This window comes from Fringilla coelebs (genome assembly GCF_963513975.1).
Source record: "Fringilla coelebs genome assembly, chromosome: 13".
Taxonomy (NCBI): Eukaryota; Metazoa; Chordata; class Aves; order Passeriformes; family Fringillidae; genus Fringilla; species Fringilla coelebs.
In genome coordinates this window covers 20060408-20083282 of record NC_140039.1, presented here as the reverse complement: position 1 = coordinate 20083282, position 22875 = coordinate 20060408, and the positions used below count along the sequence as shown (strand labels likewise).

Sequence of the window (22875 nt, the reverse complement as noted above, 5' to 3'; positions counted from 1 at the left end):
ACTAAAACACAATTCAAAGAGTCACAGTGAGACAGTATTTCCCCAAGGTTGACTTCACCTGTAGTATGGCAGTGGATATCCTTTAGCTGTGCAGTTCAGGAGGATCTCTGGATTTGCTGAGCCCATGGAATAAGTGATATCATATGGCTCTTGGATAAAAATAGGCCCATGAAGGGTTTCTTCCCCTGTGAAAGAAAAACAATAATTTCAGATTAGATGTCTTAAGCGTGTCCTTCCACATTAAATTGTCCTTTGGAGTCCTTTGCTTTCAGCTGCAAGGTAAGGTCTGCCATTATATCCACCAGAGAATCCACCTCCAGACACTGGACTGTTAAGGAGGAAATATTTCAAGGCTGATTGATAATAAAATTGCAGAGCTCAGCTGCTGCTGATTTATTTTGCAGGTGACAGTGAAGCTTCTTTGCATGTTTCCCTTGGAAGCTCCCAAATGTGCCCATCCACCTCCTCCTGGTGCTGTGCATCAGCACTGGCAGGAAAGGATGGAATTGTGGAATTGTGGTTCTGGTTTGGTGTTCCCTGCTCACAGCTCAGTCTAAAGGAATCATTCACCCTTCTCCTCCAACCCTTCCCATCCCTTGAGATATTATTTTTGTATATTTTGGGTATAATTTTTTTATACTGGCCTGGGTTTAGCATTGTTGATGGGGCTTTTGTTTTCTTGTTTCTTGGTGTTTTGGGGTTTTTCCCCTCCTGTTTTTCAATCCTTTCAAAACAGGAGTAGCATGACATAATCAACCTTCATATCATATCTAAAATTAAATGATTGATTGCAAGGCAAACCAGAACTATTTCTTTATTTCATGGTGATCTTCCTTTTCTGGGGAGCAGGGAAGAAGACAATTTGTTCAGCAAACCACGAGGGCAAGGCAGAGCAGCCCTTTGGGATGCTTAAATAATCTTTGTTTCTTGTCCTGCCACTCTTCTGGGTTCGGTCCCCTGACAAATTTGAAGACTTCTTTTTTCACTATTGCTACAATTGACCCTTTGACTTGTCTTTTCTTTGGGAGGAATTTGCTTCCCTTCTGGGTTCATTTCCTCAGTCCTTGTTACCTTCCCAGAACTGCCAGGCAGAAGTTTTTCTGAAGCCACAAAATGACCCAGGGATCATCGTTCTGCATTTTAAATCCCTGTACCCACCAGGGCCAGTGGAGAACTACCTGATGTACATAAAAACCCCTACATCACCTCATAAAAATGGAAATATTTTGGTAAACCTGGGATTAATTTCCCATGTTTTTTACTAAATGGAATTTAGACTCATTTGTCATTTGCAGACTATTGAATATCTTAATTTTATATCCCCTTCCCATGCCCTTAATGCAGCAGTCCCTTATGTGTAGAATAAGGACACAATATTTTACAGCTCCTTTCCAGTGGACATGCCACAGTCCCTGTCACAAAAATACTGCCCATGAATTTTAGTAAAGGCAGCTTCTTGCTGTTGTTTTGTTCTCTCTTTAATATCCTTTCCTCGCTGGCTGATCTGCAGCAGAGAATAACATCAAATTTGTGAGAAATGATGTGCACTCTCAGAGCCAATGGTGTCCTAGGAGTCCATCTCTTATTTATAGAAAAGGTCAGGCTGGTCATTTCTAATTTCCTGATGCATCCTTTTGTGTTTCCTATAGAGAATGGCCATATATTTCTTCTCCATCCTCCAGGTTCAATACAGTCACTATGATTTCTCCAGAGATACACATGACAAATGCATTTTTGTAGGGCTGTTTGCTTTTGTTAAGGTTTAAATAGTTCAGATTTTTTTAAAAAATCAATTGGAATATGAATATTTGTTTAAATGCATCATTTCTACACATAAAAATCATGTGTGAATCCTCAGCATAGTGCTTGAAAGTAAATATAAACCCTTGTTATGGAATATTTGATAAGAACTTAAAATGTATTTCTTTATGATGCCAAATCAGTTTGATCTCCTTAAAGACCATAATTATACCAGCCTGAATTCAAAGCTAAAGCAGGAAAATGAATCATCATCCCTTCATTCATTACATGAAATTGTCTTCAGCCAATCCAGGCATTAACCCAGTGCTAATGGAAAAGGAGGAACCCCGGTTTTTTCCATCATTATGGAAGAAGCAGGGGGTGTTCCAGTGCTTCCCAGTCACTGCTTTAGGGGCAATGGGTGGATATGTCACACCCTGATATTCCTGAAAAATTCAGTTTAAGAGGTTTTACTCAGCCATAATAAATATTTAGACATTTAAGCTCTTCCTCATCCAGACAGGGAGAAAGAAGAACAAATCTGGAGTTCACACCTAATCAACTTAATTTCCAGCCAAATCCTGCTCCCTGTTCTTTCCTGTTTCTGACTCTGGTTGGATTCATAACCAGCTCCTTGTGAGGTCTCTGCCCAGCTGGAAATGCAAAGGAGAACATTCCAAGAGCAGTTTGGGCTGGCCCAGGCTGTAATGGGAGTATAGATAACTCAATAGGCCAATATTGTAAATTAACTGACTTTTATCCCTTTGCTGCACAGATCTTCCTTCCCTTTAGGATTTTTTGCAGAGTGGAGTTGGAATTACCATTACCCCAAGCTGCTCGGTGATAGCAGACAAAATCTGTTTGGTGAATTTGAGACTGCCCCAGAAACATCATAATCTATTTGCAGGGAGAGCTTTTAGGTTTGTCTGGGAGAATCAGCTCCAAGGAGCCAAACTCCAGAGGATCCACTGCTCCAGGACCAGGAATGGGGAATTCTGGTGGGCTGGGAGAACAAAGAAACTGTGGCCCCATCCCTGGAAGTGTCCAAGGCCAGGCTGGACAAGATTTGGAACAACCTGGGACAGTGAAGGATGCCCCTGTGGGGTGAAAGTGAATGAGTTTTAATGTCCCTTCCAGCCCAGACCATTCCATGATTCTGGATGTCATATCAGAGAATTCTGACCACATCAGAGAATCCTTATGGAAGACCACGAGGAGAAGCTTCTAAATGCAAAACTGCCATAATTCACATAAGCAAACCAGATAAGGAGGAATTTATCCAGGCTATTAAGTTCCAGGAAGGCTGTAAATTCCAGGGGTAGTGAGTTTCTAATGAATCTTTCTTAATGTGCCTTAGATAGAGCTTCATATCTGATCCAAAACATTAATATGACTTTATGGGCCAAAGCTGACACCTGATTAAGGGGCGTCTTTTAAATCAGTGTGATAGTAAAACACCTGTCAGCTCCAGCAAAAGGGATGGGACAGGTGAATTAAACCCTTCCCCCTTCTAATGACAGCAGAAAAACTATGCAAAATCCAGCTTACACAAAATCTGTTGAATTTTTTATCTGAAGATATGGGTAGTTTGTAATTGGAAGACAGGGGGTTTATGGGGTGCACAGATTTTTAAATGTCATGGACAGATTTTTGGGGGTTTTTAATCTGAAGATATGGGTAGTTTGTAATTGGAAGACAGGGGGTTTATGGGGTGCACAGATTTTTAAATGCCATAGCTGCAAAGAGCTCTGGGGTTTTTGATTGAATCTTGTCAGAAGCAGAATGAAATTATTATTTCCTTCCTCAAAGGAGCCTGGAGCAGGGAGCTCAAGGACTTTGAAAGGAGCCTGACAGATGCAAAACGAGGGGTCATGGATGAGACACTGCTTGGTACCACCTGAAGTAACACACATCCCTTCAAGGAGTCACATTTTTACACTGGGAGAGAAGATGGGAAAAGATGAAGCAGAGAAATGGCCATGAAAATGTTGTGTGGAAAGAAAAAGGACTTGTCAGGAGCACAGGCAGGGCTCCCTCTGTCCCTCCCACTGCCACCCAGCTCTCTGAGGCTGAAGCAGGGACACACAGAAAGGCAGATTGCATCTTGGAGGTTTGAGCAGGAAGAAGCAACCTAAGACCTGCAGGATTTTCCCAAAGGGCCTTCAACTTTCATGTGTTTTCTCCCTTCAGATGTTGATGTTCAGAGCTCCAGAGGCACGGGGCTCCTTTCAAGTCTCAGCTTCTGTTGAAAGAGTCAGACTGGGAGTGCTGGTGGAATTCCAGAGTGTCTCTGCTAGCAGACACCAATCCAGGGAGACATTTAGCTCCCTGTGATGCTGGGAGAAGGGGAGGCAGTGATGAGGCATACAGGGGGAAGTCCTGGCACCGCTGAAGTCAGAAAAACTCTCATAATAATGGCAAATTTGACACTCAAGCCCAGGGTTTATAAATGGAACTGTCTTTAAAATGACAGGCAAGAGTGCAAGGCATCCCTTGCACAGAATCATGGATTCATTGCAGCTGGAAAAGACTTCCCAAGCAACAAATCCATCCATCCCAGCACCACCACCACTCAACCATGGCCTCAGCTGCCACATCCATACTTTTTTTGAACTCTTCCAGTGATGGTGGTGCTGTTCCAAACCTTCAGAACCCTTTCCATAAAGAAAATTCCTCTAATATCCCATCTAAATCTCCCCTGTCTCAACTCGAGGCTGTTCCAGCAGGGAGACAGTGGGAAAATTGTGTTCCTTCCTTGAGATCTGAAAAATAACGAGGGCAAGCAGATGGAAGGAGGCTTAATCTGGATTTCCCAGGAGCTGGCACTCCAAGTGCCCCTTCCTTTGTCCCCTCATCCCCTGTGTGATGGATGGAAGCTGCCTGTGGCTCCCTTGGAGAACCCCACTTTTGCTTTGAGTTTGGAGATATAACTTTTATTTAATCAGGGCTCCTCCAGCCCTAAATGGCACAAAAATCTGAAATGTTCTCAGTAAGTCGATTCTGCATCCTGTCAATTTTTTTCCTTGAGAAATGAGTCAAATATTCCAATATTTTTCCTGTTATTTAAACAGGATGTCTATGGTGGGGCAGGTAGGGTGAGCTGAGGCTGATGTAGCAAACAACATCTCAGATTATGGACTGACTGCACATTTTCCTTGGGTGTGAAAACAAACAATCAAGCTATAAAATACAGATTTAATTCCTAATATAACTGTTATTGTCAGAACCTAGCATAGAAAATCAGGGTGTAATATATCACAGGTGATAATTATGGAAGTGTTATGCAAAAACTGTCATAGTCATGAGAATTATGAGCCTTTTTCAATTAAATATATATAGTGACAAAAGATTTTGTCAAAATGTGATACTCCCAACATTTTTTTAAAAGTTTTATAATAACCAGTATTGCTTCAACACTTTCTAGGAATATATTTGGGTAGCAGTGAATTTATTACCCAGCTAAGAGATACACACATTCTAATCCCAAAATAATTTAGGATGGACCCCTAAATGCCAAAATATGACATTTTCTCCTGCTATCACCCTGAGCACAGCAATCAAACCTCAGATTTACAGGCTACCACGTTCCATACAAAACCCCAAATAATCCCCAAAGATTCCAGACTGGGAGTTCACGTTGCAGAGAAGGAAAATTGCTCCTAATGGATGGGTTGTGGAGAGCATTCAGTGGAGCTGCACTGATTTAAGCTTTCCACTGGAGATGAGCACAGATTTATGAACAATTCATTGTGGGGCTGTGGGGAAAGGTGCTCCAGGAGAGGGGCTATAAATACTCAATGTGTCACCTGTATTAATAATGGAATATTTTACTGAAAAATAAACAAACATGCGAGCAACATTGCTGAAATTCCTACCTGGGCCTGACTTTTATTTTTAGGATTTATGAAAAGATTTCCCAAACACTTTGTGCTGTTGTGGGAGCTGCAGACAAGTGAAATAAGAGGTGAAAATCACCTTTTCATTAGCGTGGGTGATTTGTTTCATGTCATGAACTTGGGCATGTCCTTCAGGTGGAGAGCTCTGGTGGAACAGACATCTAATTATGGAGACAAATATGCCTGATGAAGTTGGAGGGATGTGCCTTTCTGATGGATACCAGTCCTGACGTGCCCCCTTCTCAATGAAACTTCATTAGGTTTTTTTGTGTTACCAGGCAAGATGAATAAATAATAATGAACCTTTTCCAATCGAGAGCACGAGCATTTTGTTCACTGTAATTCCAGTTCTGAGCTTCAGTGACAGATTGAATCCAGCCCCAGATTCAATGACAGATTCTGTTTGCTGCATTGTACTCCTGTAATATTCATTTGGCACTGTTGCCAAACCGACTGAAGGCTTAATTCAATAATTTATGCTACAGGAGAAGATAACAGCTATATCATTTAATATCCTGCCACTTAAAGAAAGCCAGCACTTTGTTTCTCTCTAACTTTTCTCTGTTTAAAGTGTAACTGTGCTTTGTTCTCTTAGAGGATGGGGAGAAATTAAGCTCAGATGATTTTTGTCATTGGAATTTTGTGTGATGATTCCAAAATTCCATTGATAGATGCCCTGCCAATGCCTTCTTAATGTGAGAGAGTGAAACACTTACTTGAATAAGCACATAGCAACATGAGAAACTGCAGTTCTGCTTCCACAGAAAATGAGGGGGGAAAAAAATAAAGGAATTTGGGGAAATTTCAGACCCATTTGAGTCCTTGCAACTCTTCTTTCCCACCCAGGGACTCTGGAGACAGAGGGGACAAAGGAGAATTGCTGCACTCAAAGATGCAGCCACACTGGAATGGAGAGAAATCATGGAAGAGTCCTGTTTGCAAATAATTTGAATTTACCAAAGCAAGCAGTGATTCATCCTTGTTTCCAGAGGTCACACTTGGTAATTCCCACTTATGCTCAACAGGAAAATTGTTGTGATGTGAAGCTGTATTCTGGTTCTGCAGCATTGAGAGTCTCAGACCTTGTAGAAATCCAGATACAATCTCCATTCTACAGCACTATAATGCAGGTGGGTGTTTAAGCTCCTTGTACAAGTTATTTAAATTTGGTTTATTTATTTTGAATTTCTGGAACAAAATGGCTCCTTCCCAGATGCTTGTTTTTCTCACTAGGGCTGAAGTAAGAGGCATGAATTAAACCAGTCAGGAATTAGCTGCAAGACCCTGACATCAGTGATGATTTAATATGTAGATAACGAGGTTTATATCCTGGGATAACGCTTAGAAATAATCGAGATTGTGAAGATAATAAAAAACATGTGGAGACCATTTATTTTTGTAGCCCAAATTACTGCCACAGCAAAAATTCCTCAGGACACAGAAAGATCTGATATAGAAATTTCAGGCAGCCACCTACTCCTTGCTTTGAGATGATTGATAACTCAGGAAGAAAATCTTGGGGTATAAATCATCTCAAGCAATGATCCGGGCAAGATTAAAAAACTCTTTATTTTCTTACACATAATTGAAGAGGAATGCAAGGGATTATTTAAAACATTTTAAACCTAAGGCAGGTCCTGATTTAAATTAGATGATTCAGGCGGGATATTATCAAAATATTTATTGTATTGACTGACTGATTCACATGCATTTGTCATCACAGTACTGGCATGCATTTGAGGGATCAAAACTAAATTTGGAACTTCAACTTTTAGGAAAAAAATCAGTCTTTCTTAACCAAAACTCAGGCTGCAAAATTGACAACTGGCCAGAGAAGATCTACCTGAGATAGATCAGACCTTGTGTGGCTTTTTTGTGCCTGTTTGGGTAAGATGAATTTTCCTGGTCAGCAGCACTTGCAGATGTGCCTCATCTTGAGAGTATTTATATTTAATTCTTATTTTGGCATTCTGGTAAAAAAAACCCAAAACACCAAAAAAAAATCTCAACTTTCATGAGCAGCAGAAGGAAAATAGAGATTTAAATAGCAAAATGTGGTTGGGATTTCATTGGACATGGTTTTATCCTTTGACTCCTCCTGCATTCCAGAAAACAGGGAGATGCAATCACACCCCAGGAAAAGGCAGGATCATCCTCTGTTGTGGAAAATATCAGGCAAGGAAAATATAATTAGCATTGAATATTCTGTTATTGTGTCTAGCCCGCTGAAAGCTCCCAGGCACTTTCAAAATAAATAGAATAAACAGAGATGAATGAAACTGAACTCTGCTAAATATCATCAATGAGGATCTGCTTTATTACTGGCAATTAAGAAGGGAAAGTCAAAACACAAGCTCTCATTATCACTCATTGATTAAAACCCAGTTAGAACATTGCAATCCCAACCAGCCCACTGCTCTGCTCGTTCTGCATTTCAGCACAGAAAACAGCACAATATTTCAGAAATAATTAGGAACACGGAGTTAGTGATCAGCCTTAATGTTCCCCAATAAAATTGCCAAAGCAAATGATTATGGATCAGCCAAAAGACACTATTGGAAGCCATCATCTTTTGTGGCTGTTTAATACCTTCATGATGGTTTTTTATCTTATTTTTCCTGAGCAAACATAAATGAAGTTAAAATCCTTCCAGTAAAGGCACCCTGGAATTTAGCAGAAGTCACAAGCATAACTTTGCAAATGCTCTTTTTTTGGGAAATGACTAGCAGCCATTGAGTACTCAGGCAATTTTTTTCTCTACTCTATTTTAGAGGAGCAAATATCAACATTTCTGATGTAGAGCAAGCTGGGAATGTCTCACTGTCAAATTCACTGTGTTTTTTCATTCAAGGAAAAATGACCTTTATCTGATGTGTCTTTAAAAAAAAAAAGAAAAAGAAATGACAGCATAAACAACAAAACAAAACCCAGCTGAAGGCAGGGGGGAAGTGCAGGCTGACAGGGCTGCACTGGAATTCTGCCTTGGAGCAGGGCTGGAAAGGGAAGGGTCAGCAGGAAGAGCTGTGAGCCACACATGAGGTGGAAATGCTGCTGGCCAGGTCAGCAGACTGAAAATCCAGGGAAAATTGGGAATGATCCTGTTTAGATACTCTTTCTTCTCCTGATGTCAATGTTTGACGCCCTTCTGGAGCCGCCCAGGAGCAGCAGCAGCCCAGACCGGGAGTTTGAGGTGTCCCTGTGAACCCTTCCCGAGGGTCTCACCCCGAGAGGAGCCTGGAGAACGTGGAATACCAGGGAGGAGGTTGCACCATTGGTCCTCCTGTACCTCCTGTGCAAGATTCCAGAGGGAAACCGGAGCCTGAAATGCTTTTTATGAGCAGACACAAAAATTCCCTAATTCTGGCAGCTGTTCCATGCCAGTTCAGCTGCTCCATCACCCTCTCACCTCCTCCCTTCTACCTCTGCTTTCATTATTTGTTAAAATCCAGCCATTTTAGGAAACAGCAATGATTTATTATTAAAAAATACTATTTTCACCGACTTTTACAAGTTGTAATTTCCAATCAAGCCGATCAAATTCCAATAGGTAATTTCCTTCACCTATTCTATCATCAAAATTATTTTGCAAACCCATTTTTTTTTTTCCAGCTGGGATTTACATTGACCCCTCTACACTTTGGATTCTATCCTTGCCCATTATTTCCCTTCAACTCCCTGGTTTTTAAGAAGCTCTTAAAAGTTAATTTATGGCTTTTCCTCACCTGGAAACATTCAGAAAGGACATAAGTGCAGGAGAAAAAGTGAGGCCAGGTTTAGGACTTCTCAGTCCATTGAGTTCTCTGTGATTTTTGTAGAATTTCCCTGCTTGGGTTGGAAAAAGGAATAAAAATCAGACAATCTACAGCGGGAATAGCCTGATGGGAGCTTTAGCACCGGGCCAATAATGAAATGCAGGGAAAACATTTCATATCTATTACTTTGGGGTAATTTTTCTCTAATCCAAAAATCACAAAACCGCTGTAATTCTGCGGAAATCTCGCATACTTGGCTGGCATATTTTCCCCAGCTCTAGGAGGAACTGATAACAGGCTGCTGAATTACTGCTTAATAAACCACTAAATGAGAGCCATCCAAGATAACGGGGCATTAAATGACGGCTATTCAGGGAAAAAGTAGAAGTGCAGAGAGAAATGCAAGAGGACTCTTTGCATAGAGGGAAATTGGATTAGTCATCTCATCTCTGCCAGTGGTGGAATTCAAGCTGCAGCAGATTGGGGGGAAAAAAAATGGGAAGTGTTTTGATGCCAAAGAAAGGAGGACACTCCATGTAGGGGCTGCTTGTCATCTCTTGAGCTGGGACAGAGTGTTAAAATTGTGGGGGTAATGTGAGCAGGGAAATGTAATAAATGCAAAGACAAAATGAAATGAAACGCAAAGATGAAATCCAAAAAGGGGAAATAATATACGGGTGAGTTTATAAAACAAAATAAATCAAGAGTGTTGATAAATATAACTATATCTTATATATATTATATTTATGATATTAATATATAGTATAGAATATATGTAATTTATTTATAATAATAGAAATAAATCAATAGATCTAGAGGTGTTGGAGAATTTCAGGATGTGAAGACAAAAGGGCAAGTGTTGATTCCAGGCTGGATCATTGAACTACACAATGGGTTGGGTTGGAAGGACCTTAAATCCCATCCAGTCCCATCCCTGCCTTTGGCAGGGACACCTTCCACTGTCCCAGGCTGCACCTTCCACTATCCCAGGCTGCTCCAAGCCTGTCCAGCCTGGCCTTGGACACCTCCAGGGATGGGCATCCAGCACTTTCCCTGGTTTCTGTGGATCCAGAGTGGAAGTGCCTGTCCTTCCCAAAGGATCCCAGTCACAGCCCAGAGGTGTGTGAGGAGCTGCCCTGTCCCTGCCATCCATCACAGCCTGGTGCCATCCATCTGCAGCAGACCTTGTCCCACAAGGCTGCTGAGAGCACATTTGCTTGACTTGTGGCGCTTGGGAAATCGCATCCTCCTGACTGATGGCCGCAGCATCGCCAGCAGAGTTATGACAAACCTGCCCAAGGCCATATTTCTGGGCAGTGACACAATCAGTGATGGATTCAGCTCTAATTTCAGCAGGTTTAGACTGCAGGGTTTCAAAGCAAAGAGAGGAGGGTGTTCCATGTTCCATCTCCTCAATAATTGCATCCAACTGAATTTACAACACGTCCTATTTCGCCACATTCATTTTCTGTGTGTTTGTGTTTTCACATCCCTAATATCTTGAAAACTAGGCAGACATCTGGGTAAAATGTCAGTGCAATGCAATAAATGTTTGTTTGAGTATTTTGACTTGACTGGGCATCCACCTTTGGGCTGACAACAACTCTCTTGTCTCCATTCCTCCTATAGGTTAGTTGTGTATGTGCACAAGCATTTTACACAAATCAAACTGGGACAGAAATCTTGATTCACATTTGGTTTCCTTAAGGTCTGCATGAATTTCTGTTGGTCCTGTGGTTCAGATTTTTATCCAAAACTCTTAACCCAAGTTATTTCAAGGCACAAAATACCAATCAGACTGGATTCTGTTCACAGGATTTTTTTCTTTTCCATACAAGTTCTAGGTCACTCTCACCTTTCAGGTCACCCTTAATCTGTATTTTTTTTTTTTTTTTAATTAAGAACTTGGGCATTTCTCTGGGAAGGAGAGTTGAGTAATATGTAGGTATTTCTGCTCTCTAAATCTCACTGTGCACTCTCAGTTTTACGTGATTTTTTTCTTAGATTCTCTGAAGAGAAGACATTGTTGTTCCCTGCCAGTGAGCACTGAAAGTCAGTGGCATCACTGGCAATAAAACCGTTTTAATTTGCAGCCAGACTGGTGGGATATTAATGAGGTTTACCTTTCTTTAAGGCAAATTTGTGAAGTACATGTGCAGCACCATTTTAATTGCAGCACCACACATAATTTCGTGTATCGCCAACTTATCTCCTGGAGAGGCTGGGGGTTAATTGAGTGAATAAAATAAATGTAGACTAATTAGGAGATGACAAGTTATAGCTGATAAGGTCACTTGTCAGGCAAATATGAATTCAATATCTATTGCATAAATTGTTACACTTTCTCTGGCCTAGAGCAAACTATTTGTGTTTTGCAAACTCACAAATGTACAAGGAAGGCACAGAGAAAAGTCTTTCATTTCTGCCATATTCAGTGTAAATCAGAATAAATCTAAATAGAAGCAGAAGCTGGTGGCATCACATTATATTCTGATTTAAGTTGCATTATACCATCAGTGATTTTAGTAGCTTTACTCTAACAGGACTGAAATATGAATCTGATTAATGCTCAATAAGTTACTAGAGATTAACCCCTACAGTTTTGTTGACATTGTATTGATACCCAATTTTTTATAAGCTGTAGGAAAAGTAATAAATCATCAAAAACGATTTGGCATAAGTGTATGAAGTGAGACAATGTTAGAGGATGAAGAAATTGCATTCCATAAATCACATGGGGGCTGGGGGGAAATCCTTTCTGAGCACGTGAGCCGAAGTTTGGATGGATTTTACTCTAAAGCATTTTCTAGGGTGAGATGGAGACTGTCCTAAGGTTTTGGAGTGGCAGCCTGGGCACCTGCTGGGTGTGCAACAAAACCAACCCAGCCTGGCCAAGGGCACCCAGCAGTGCCCAGAGAAGCCACTCCCAAGGGACAATGTGCTCTGATTTTCTAACAGGCTGCTCCTTCCCCAGACAATTCTCCTAAATGATAACGAGCTTGGCATCTGCTTTTAAGGAAATCTGGTGGCAAACAACCCAGCCAGGCTGGAGTGCACAGAAATAACCTGCCATGGAAATAACCTTTCCTTGGCTTTGCAGTGGTGCTGGAGTGGTGCCCCAGAGCTTTCCTCCCTGGGATGCAGGGATGCTGCTGGAGCTGGGGGTGCTGAGCCCTGGCACAGGTGCCCAGAGCAGCTGGGGCTGCCCCTGGATCCCTGGCAGTGCCCAAGGCCAGGCTGGACACTGGGGCTGGAGCACCTGGGACAGTGGGAGGTGTCCCTGCCCATGGATGGGGTTGGAAATAAATGATCTTTAGGGACCCTTCCCACCCAAACCATTCTGATTCTGTGACTCCCTGATCCTTCCCACAGCCATTTCTACCCAGCCTGAAATCCCCAGATAAACCCAGAGACCAAATCTGTCTCTTTCACCTTTACCATTAAATTCTGAAGATTGTTAAATGAAAACCAAATTAATATTCCTGGGAAGAACCCCTTCTCTACCTCTGCCACAGTGTAAAGCCTTGGGGGAGCCAACATAAATACAGATATAAACTGGCACAGGGTGCCCAGAGCAGCTGGGGCTGCTCCTGGATCCCTGGCAGTGCCCAAGGCCAGGCTGGACACTGGGGCTGGAGCACCTGGGACAGTGGGAGGTGTCCCTGCCATGGCAGGGGTGGCACTGGATGAGCTTTTAGTCCCCTCCCAACCCAAACCTTTCCATCACTCCGTGATTCCACGACAGAAGAAAGGTGAAGCTGCTGCCTGTGTGCACAGGTTTGTTTGCAGAACAGCTCCAGCACAAATATCTGCACTTTTTCCACACCTTTCTTACACTCTCCTAAAATGGCTGCAGAAAGAACTGTGCAGAAATAAACCCTTTTTTTCTCCTTTTCCTCAAACTGCTGCAATATTCAGGATGTGTCAGAGGTGCTGTCACAGAGTCCTGCTCACGCCAGGCACACGCCAGGAAGCCCCCTGGCCATTCATGTGAGTTTTCACTCATGGCTCAAGCGTGACCTTTGTGTGCCTCCTGTTTGTGTGGCACCAAAGTGAGCAAAGTTCCCAGGCAAATAACGAAGAGCTGCTGCTGCTCCAGAGGAAATATTGCCCCAGCAAACAGTGTGACAGATCTGATCTCACAGAGAAGGCAATTTAAAGCTACGGCGATTTCCGTGTTGATACCTTGAAGAGTTGGAATTTTTCAGTCACCTTTCACTTTTCCCTCAGAACCCTCCTCCTTCTATTGTGTTTGGAAGCACTGAGGACAATTATTCTGTTTCTAAGGAGCTCCGGGGCTGCACTGAAAGGTGCATTTGTCATTACAAATATCTTTGTCCACGAGAACTTTTCATTCCTATTCCCACCAGGGCAGAGCTGGAAGGAGTTTGATTAAAAGACCTGATTTCTGAGTCGAAATGAGTGAGTTACAGGTAATTAGAGCAGGCTGAAAAGCAGGACGATGATGTTTGGAGTGAAACAATGTCACACACAGTGCCTTAATTAGCAGCAAAAGTGATTTAGCAAAGTAATATTCTAATTCCAATCCAATTGCTACAAATTATTAATAACAATAAGCATGGAATAACCAAGATTCACTAACAATGAGATGCAATATCTGTCACAGGAAAACATAGGGCCCCTTTCATAATGAGATTGTAATTAGAATAGAACAATAAAGCAGATATTAATATTGAACACAGGACAATATACTGGTTATGCCATAACCAGAAGGGGAAAAAAGTGCTATTGCTTAAACTCTACCAGGGCCTAAAAATCAAATATATCAAAATAAAGTTTATAATGCTGCAAAGCAGGAGGGAATTTAGGAAATGCCTGAGCTACAGGACAAGGATTGGCAGCTCTGGGTGGGCTTGGCACACGAGGGGAGGCAGAGACCCAGGGCAATGGGGGCTGCAGGTCCCCTCTGTGCTGAGCTCTGCCTCCACACCCCACATCTGCCCTCCTGCTCCCCTCTCACTCCTGCAAGAGAAGCCTTGGAGAGCTTTATCTGCCTCTGGATGTTAATGGTGATAACTGTGCCAGGCACCACAGCAATTACTGAGATAAATCCTCACATGGTGCATGTGGGGCTGCTCCTGCAGTTCCTTCAACTCTGTAATTCCATGACAATTAAACACTGCTTTTAATTTTTAATTTTTTTAAAGAGTTTAATCCTGAATATGAATGGAGTAATAGAGAAAAGGGGTGTTCTGGAGGATGAAAAGCAAATGTAAGGTAAATAAAAATAATCCGTTCACGTTATTGCTGGCTGGCTCAGGACTATAGTCCAGTCTCCTGGGAAATGTGTGATTGGCCTGTGATTTCCATTGTTTTGGGAGCCAAAACTGGGAAAACTGTGGGACCTGAATGTCACAAGAGCAATGAAAGGAGAGTTTTCCATATGGCCCAGCTGTGGCAGCTCCAGAGAGCAGCTCAGAGCTACCCCAGACACTTCCATCCATCCATCCATCCATCCATCCATCCATCCATCCATCCATCCATCCATCCATCCATCCATCTGGAATAATCCATCCCCATTTCCCTCCCACTGTCCCAGAGCTTCCCATCCACCCTCCACAAGCAATTTTTTGTGCAAATCACCAGATCTCCCCTTGCAGACAGAGATGAGAAAACACCTCCCAGCCCCAAGAGGTTCATTTTTGCAATGTAGGTGCCATAACCTAAATCATCCTGGAAGTGACTCTGGGAGCTCAAACTCTGTGACAACCACATTTTCTGTCCCAGGCAAGTTCCAAAAATAAAAATAAAAATAAAAATAAAAATAAAAATAAAAATAAAAATAAATATAAATATAAATATAATTTAAAAGTGCTTTTTAATGCATTAAAAAAGCTTTTTTAATAATATTTTTTTTTTTTTTTGCCAAGAGGCCAAAGGAGAAAACACCAATTTTTGAAACCCCCAGCTGGAGTGGGATTGTGGCAGCAAGATTTCCCCAGGAATGTCAAGCAGGTGTGAAGGCAGTGAATTCCAAGAAGTTTTCAATGTTAATTCCTGCTCAACAAAAAACACACACATAAACAGCGATCAATAGGCGCTAAATGAAAAAGAAGTAGCAAATCAATAACCCCAGACGTTTTATTTTCCAGCTTCTGCAAACAATGGGAGGGATGATCAGCCTGTGATTACCTGGAAGTCACAGATATTGTTGCAGCACTTAAAAGTTTGTGGGCAAGATCTTCACCCATGTCAAGTTTTCATGTCAAAATAAAGTAAAGTTTTTTTGTTTGGTTGGTTTGGGGTTTTAGTTTTTTTGGGTTTTCTTTTTTAGGTTTCTTTGGGGTTTTGGTGGGGTTTTTTTTTGTTTGGTTGGTTGGTTTTTTTGTGTTTTGTTTATTTGTTTGTTTTGGTGTTTGGGTTTTGGTGGTTTTGTTTTGTTGTTGTTGTTTTTTATTGTTTTTGTTTTAGGTTTTTGGGCGTTTTGTTTGTTTGTTTTGTTGTTGTTTCAGAGTTTTTTTGCATTCCCAGGGTCTGATTTCTGGGGAAAAAAAGAGAAATTTTCACTTCTGCTAGTGGAAAATTAGACTTCAGCTGGATTTCTCTCTATTTCATGTAGGATGTAGATGATCCTTGGGGTCCCTTCCAACCCAAACCCTTCAGTGATTCCATGATTTTGTGGCCATCATTCTCTCCATAATAAAATCTGAGGTTTCAAGTGTCCGTTCTTCAATTAAGCCATTGGTTGTGGAGATTAAAAGGGAGTGGATTTGGTTCTCAAACTCAAAAAATCCACGTTGGTAACTCTGAAATGGGGAATCTCAAAATTCAGCTTCTCCTGTGCCAGAGTCTCAACCATTTTAGGGAATAATTTATCTCTCAAATCTGATCTAAACCAACTCTTTGTTTAGGAAATTACTTTGTTTAAGCAATTACTTAAAACCAGCAATTTTCCTTGAAAATGTTGTGCTCCAATAAACTGTTTCAGTAATATTTTATTGTGCTTTCTTAAGTTTAATTTCTTTATACTTAAATTTGCCATTGTTGACAATAGAAAATGCTCAAAATATTTGAAGTGCTTAATCACCTGCTAATTTCAACTTCTTGGCAGTGATAATAAAGTAAAATTGAATTGTCTTTGAAGCTGTTGCAACAAAAAAAGTGAAAAAAAAAAAATAATGGCTTCTAAAGTACCAGGATGTTATTTTTAAAAGTTAATGAGCCTTTTGTGTTGGGAGATAAAATGGGTTGATATGAAACAGGAGGAAATCATGTAAAACTTAAATAAAAGGGGGGAAAATAATGCAAAGCAACTAATTGAAAAGATTGGGAAGCAATAATTATTTAAACCAGCGTAAAAATAGACAAGGCCTTTCAGACTAAAGAATTTAGCCACCAGAGCCATACAGAAAACACAAAACTCTGCTGAATTCACAGCCATGAGCTGCAGCATCTCCACCTCTCTCCAGGACCTGTAAATAACATTTCCCTGACAGGGAAAAAGATGCAGGCTGTAATCTAAAGGGGAACCTTAAAGCAGCACCCGAGCTCTCAGCACCACCTCCCTGCTCCCAGGGGAACCCCACCAAGGGGATTTTCTGGGAGATGAAGAACCACGAGGGAGATTCTTCTGAGGGGTGAGTGCAGCCCCTGGTAGGGAATGTTGAACAGAATTCCTGGCTCCATTTGTGGGGTGGTGTGGAGCCCTGTCACTGCAGGACACGAAACAACACGAGCGCGCACACCGTGAAAAAAAAGGAAGTTTAATTTCTGACTCCAACGTTTATGGATTTCCAAAAGGGACAGTGGGTTGGAGGGTGACAGTGCCACCTCTCCAATGACTCTGGACAAACCAACAGTCCATCACATTTCTCCTCCTCCATAAAGGAATGCAAAACAATGAGTTATTTACAGAAAGTGTGTGAGAAAGTTGGTTAGGAGAATGTAGACATCAGAAAGCTTAAAAAAAAATCTTAAAAATTCAGGGCGGCAGAGTCCTTGGGAAGTGTGTGTGGCACTGGTGTCCACTCAGAGCAAAGCTCTGGGGTGGGTTTAGTCAGTCTGGTGGAAAGCCTCAGACCCCCTGACATTCCCCAAATGTAACCTTCAGGGCATGGGGTTCCCTTTGCTCTGGCTCTGGTGCACCAGGGGAGGTTGTTGTTCGCTGATGTTGGGAAATGAGCTGAACCTCCTGGCACCCCACAGCACAAAACAAACGTTCTTTAAACGTCCCTGCTGCCTCTCCTGGGAAGGACATTGCAGTATCAGCCATGTCCTGCCACCGCCTTGCAAGTCCTTCACACAAATCCAGATTTTATTTCCCAAAACCACGAAAACCTCCATGCTGTCTAAGGGACACCTAATTATTATCATTGCCTGACTCATCAGCACATCTCCAGATCTTCTGGTTGTTCAGGGAAGCCTCAACATTTCCAGGCTGGACTAGTTCATCTCCACATTTTGCTGTTAGAAATAGCAAAGATGTCACTTGTCTTAAAATATATGGTGTGCTGTTCCATCCCTAAAGGTGCTGTTATGCCAACAATAAATCTGTGAGACACTGCAGGCAGAGTGTGGGATGTGATGTGTTCAATATTCATCCTGCTGTGACCCAGAGGAGGATCAGGACACTTTACATGGGGAAATGTCTCTCTCTAATTTAACAGCTCCAAAATGATGGGCCAAGAGCCCGGCCTGGGAGGTTGGGGTTGCACCTTGGAGTGGTTGGGAGGCAAGGAGCCAAAGGGCTGTGTAAAAATACAGCTGATGCCTCGTTTCCAAATTCAGGTCAGACTGGCTTGGGATATTTCTGCTGTCCACAGCCTGATAGAATTCATTCCCACTCTGCTTTTTCCTTGTCTTTAATCCTGGAAATCCCCTTTGCCAAGACCATCAGCAGAACAAAGGGCAGTGACAAAGGGCAGTGACAAAGGACACCTCTCCATGCATGGATTTATTTGAAGGGAAGAGGCCACCAGGAATCAGGTCAAAGAGGAGCCATTTCCCTTTAGGAACAGGAAGGACACAGAAAATTGGGATCAGCTGTCCAGGAGGAAGACAGACCCTTGAAATGATCAGGAGGTAATTCATTTTTGGCACAGGAGAGAATGGAGGGACCAGAGAGAGAGAGAGACAGAGGTGAGGAAGTTTCCTCCAGCCTGGTGGAGAACCTGAGCTGACACCCCCAAAGAACAGCTTGAGGTGTGTCTGATGGACATTTAGGACAGAAATATGATATTAAAAATGAAAATAAAATTCTGCCTCATCAAGATATTCTTGGCAACCTGCCTTGCACAACAACTCCAGAGGAAGCAGCACAATCCAGGAGCAGCCACAGGAGGAAAACCTGAGAGAGTTTTGGTGTGAAGAGACAATTATATTATTTTATTTTATTGAGCACTTTGGACAGGTCTGTTAATTTCAACTTCCCAAAATCCTGTCTACATCTTTAATCCAGAAAGCAAAGGCTCTTTCCTAACATATTCATATCAAATAATGTTTAAATTTCAATGATGTCAGGAGATGGTTGTTGTACATCCCTATAGCAAGTACACAGAATTTAAAGTAATGATCTCTGAGTTTATCTTCATCACCCTTCTTGCCTCTGGTGCTCTGCTTAGATCAGATTATCTCATTTAAATAGCAATGGGTTATGAAAAAAAAAATCTAATCTGTTTCCTCGCTGTGTCACTGTGCATGCATTACCTTATTTTATTTTGTCCCCTAAGGCACTGCAAGAAAACCCTAAAGACCCTCGTTGAGACACATAAAAAAGCTTTGCTGGAAAATAAGAGTTGGAGGGAACATTATTCTTTCCACGATTTTTTGCCTATAAAGAGAATATAGAGGGCAGTTTGATTTTTTGAGTAATTGAATTGCCATTTTGGGGGCTAATAATATCCAGTTCTCCTGCACAGCAGATTTAATCCTGAGATTTAAAATTAATTTATAGGTCAGAATCATTTTCATTCTACATGTCAGGTAGAACTGAGGTAGAAACAAGGAGGAAATGAGTGACCAATGCCATCCAAGACCCTGAATTACCCTTCCATCCCAGCCCACAAAACTGCTCTGCTCAGCATCAGGGCAGCTTCCTCACCTTCCCACTCTTTTCTATTATTCCTAAATTGACGTGAACCTTCCATGAGATAAATCAGAGAAGTTTTGCCATAAGTGCAGTTTGACTGTTACCATCAGGCATATTTCAGAATGTCATGGAGTGAAAATCAGCAGAGCTCTGCTGAAATCAATGCAGTTAATTTATACCCAGGAATAAATTAACTTATCCCAGTGAAGTCGGTGGGAGCTTTTGCTGTTCCCTTAATTGAGAGCAGGAGCAGGACAAAAGGGCCGTTGTGAGCCACTCTTGGTGCCTGGGAATATGGAACATTTACATTTTTAGCTATTTTTAAGTCTTTAAAAGCTGAACATGTTCATCTAAAAGTGAGCTCCCAGTACCTTTTCACTCAGGTTTAAAGCCTGGGACTGGGCTTGTTAAAGAGGATCCTCTGGCAAGAATGATGGAGATGACAAAAGGTTTCAAAAATTAAAGCCTGGGGGAGGGGGGGGGGAAAGGAAAAAAGGAAGGAAAAGGTTATTTTTGGAGATGCAAATCATGGGTGTGAGAATATCTTGTCCCTCATGCAGCTGTCCTGCTCCTCCTGCCATTCAGATTCCAGGACCACCATCTATTCCCAATATTTCCCAAGATATCAAGGATTTTCCAATATTTCCCAAGAAATCAAGGAATTGCAGGGGAATCCTGTGCTCTGAAAGACTGGTACAAGTGCTTTACTCAGAGTAGTAAAGGAGGGAAGGATCTGTGAGAGGTAGCCAGGAGGGCTGAGTGGGGCACAGAGGAATTAAAGGGAAGATTTGGGTCTTAAACACGTGGTTGTTGAGATTAGTTCAGCAAAGCTGAGCTTAAACGAGCGACTGCTCACTTGGAATATTTTATATATCACAATATTTTATATACTCCAAGATTTTTAGTCCTTAATGTGCCGGTTGTTTGTTACTGAAATAGCAACTTTGTATTGATTTAACAGAAAGTCTGATCCTGAGATTTGCTTTTTTTTTTTTTTTATCCTGAGGTTTACATTTCACATTTAGATAAAACAGCATCGAGGTTCATTTAAATTGTATTTTTAAATGGTACTGAAGTCTGCCCTCTGCTCTGTTTCCTCACTTCAAACAGCTGCTGACTCATGCACTACATAATTAATTTAAGTACCATTTGAGGTTACTTTAATACAATTTCCTTGTAAGTACATGAGTAATATCCTGGCTATTTAGAGTTCAATGCATTAATTGGAGACAAAAGTCAGTTGTCATGGTTTCTATCACAGCCAAGTGTGAAGGGTCAGTCCATCCCCAAATTCATTAGAACCTCAAAGAGTTCAGCTCCCACCCCGTGCCTGTTTGGAGAGGAGGCTGTAATGAGCCACATGAGTTAATCCCATTTTATGGCTCTATGGAACAGCATTGTCAAGTTAGATGCTTTTAATTGGAAGAAAGGTTCAGAGCAGGAGTGAACTCAGAATACCAAACCCTCACTGTGAGCAATGCCCAGCCAGGCAGAAAAGAACATTTTACCTCACAATATGTTACAAACTGTTGACATTTTAAACCAACACAGGGGATACTCAGGAAGGAGAAAGGGGGGAAGCGTTTCTGCTTCCTCCAAGCACATTTTGTCCTCTGATCCCAGCCTGAGGAGCGTCAGGGTGGGAGGATGAGGTCCATCACCACTCCAGCAGGAGGCAAAGAAGGAATGGTTGCATTTGCTTTGCACTTTAAGCAAGATTTTCTTTCATTTTGTGTATTTATATTGACAGTCCTTATGATTTTCACCCATCGCTGGACTTCATAAATAAATACTTTAATTTGCTTTTCAGTTAACTGTGATTTAGAGACACTTCACTTGCATGGGAGCACTTGGAGGGTGTGATATGTAATGTGGAATCAAAACCTTTAACTCAGTGCTCCCAAACTGATCTGGTTTTCAATCCAGCTTCATTTGCTGATATTGTGGCCAAGAAATGTGTTCATGGTGTTGTCACCCAAGTAACAATTGTTTTTCTTTCTCACTGTTGCAGCTTAGACTATTTTTTAAAGCTATTACCTGGATTCCAGCCTTCTTATGCTCCTGAAAAGTGTTCTTCTGGTTCAAAGGCAGCACCTGGAGTTGTTTAAAATTAAAGTGTGTCCTAATGAAAAGCTCCTTAGTCACTTGTTCATACAAAAATGGCTGTTAATTTTGGTAATTGCTTCTCCTTTCTCCAAGAACTATGACACTGACAGAGATTTATCAATCACAAACACTAATAGTGGAACATTTTACCTGTGCTGCAGCTCATGAATGGCAGCAGACTTATTAGTTTCCATAGCAACACCATCTCCACTTTCCAAGGTCAAAAATTCCTCCCATCCAATCAGTGGAAGAAAGTAAAGTGTGTCTTCCTGTGACTACCTGGATATTCTGCAAAAACAGGAAGAGATATTGGGCAATTAAAGTACAGACTCCAAACCAATACCCCAAATTTCCCCAGGTAAAATCACCTCCTACTGCACCTTTTGGAGACTCAGGCACTACAAATGCAATAGGATAGGATCATCCTGGAATTAAAAAGAAATCCAAAATGACTCAAAGTTTGAATGAAAACCACAGGTAATGTTGGGGTTCCTGCCATCCCCTCCATGTGGCACAGAAATCTCTTGGATGGGAGGGAGTTTCTCCAAGTAGGAAAGAGAAATCTTCCTGTGGCCCCTCTGCCAGACAGGGCTGGGAGGGAAGAAAAGGTGTTTGGAAAAATGAGCTTTTTTCAACTCCTAAACGTTCATCAGATGTTAAGATATTTCTTGATCCATCAAAGGGAGCCCCTCTGGAGCCAGGCTGGGAGAGCTGGGGGTGCTCACCTGGAGAGGAGAAGGATCCAGGGAGAGCTCAGAGCCCTTCCAGGGCCTGAAGGGGCTCCAGGAGAGCTGGAGAGGACAAGAGATGGAGGGACAGGACACAGGGAATGGCTCCCACTGCCAGAGGGCAGGGATGGATGGGATGTTGGGAATGGGAATTGTTCCCTGGCAGGGTGGGCAGGGCTGGGATGGAATTCCCAGAATCTGCCCTGGATCCCTGGCAGTGCACAAGGCCAGGTTGGACACTGGGGCTGGAGCACCTGGGACAGTGGGAGGTGTCCCTGCCATGGCAGGGGTGGCACTGGATTAAGGGATTGGAGGTCCCTCCCAACCCAAACCAGTCTGGAATTCCACAATTCCATCGTTCTGATCCCAGCCAGGATCCCTTGGTGAATGTGCTGTGTCCTGATGAAAAACGATTGATCTCCCAGGGGAGGAGAAGGGATCACAATGTCACACACACCCCATGTAAAAAGGAAAAAAAAAATCTTTTCTGTGGGAAGTTTGATCCTTCAGAAATGAACCATCCGCAGTAAGGATTTACATAACAATTATCTCTAATTTCCTTTGACATTTCAGTCAACAGCTGATGAATTAAGCCAGGAAAAAGT

General features: G+C 42.0%; 1 protein-coding gene across 1 annotated transcript in view; it reads right to left on the bottom strand.

The window, feature by feature from the left end:
- Positions 1-21747, bottom strand: part of CNTN6 (contactin 6) — a gene marked incomplete at both ends in the record, with an annotated part of 102338 nt that extends 80591 nt beyond the window's left edge. The window contains 2 exons of the mRNA XM_084214181.1: positions 59-185; positions 21693-21747. Coding sequence (XP_084070307.1) covers positions 59-185; positions 21693-21747 — 182 coding nt within the window. The remainder of the gene's footprint in view (positions 1-58; positions 186-21692) is intronic.
- Between the last annotated feature and the right edge of the window lie 1128 nt (positions 21748-22875).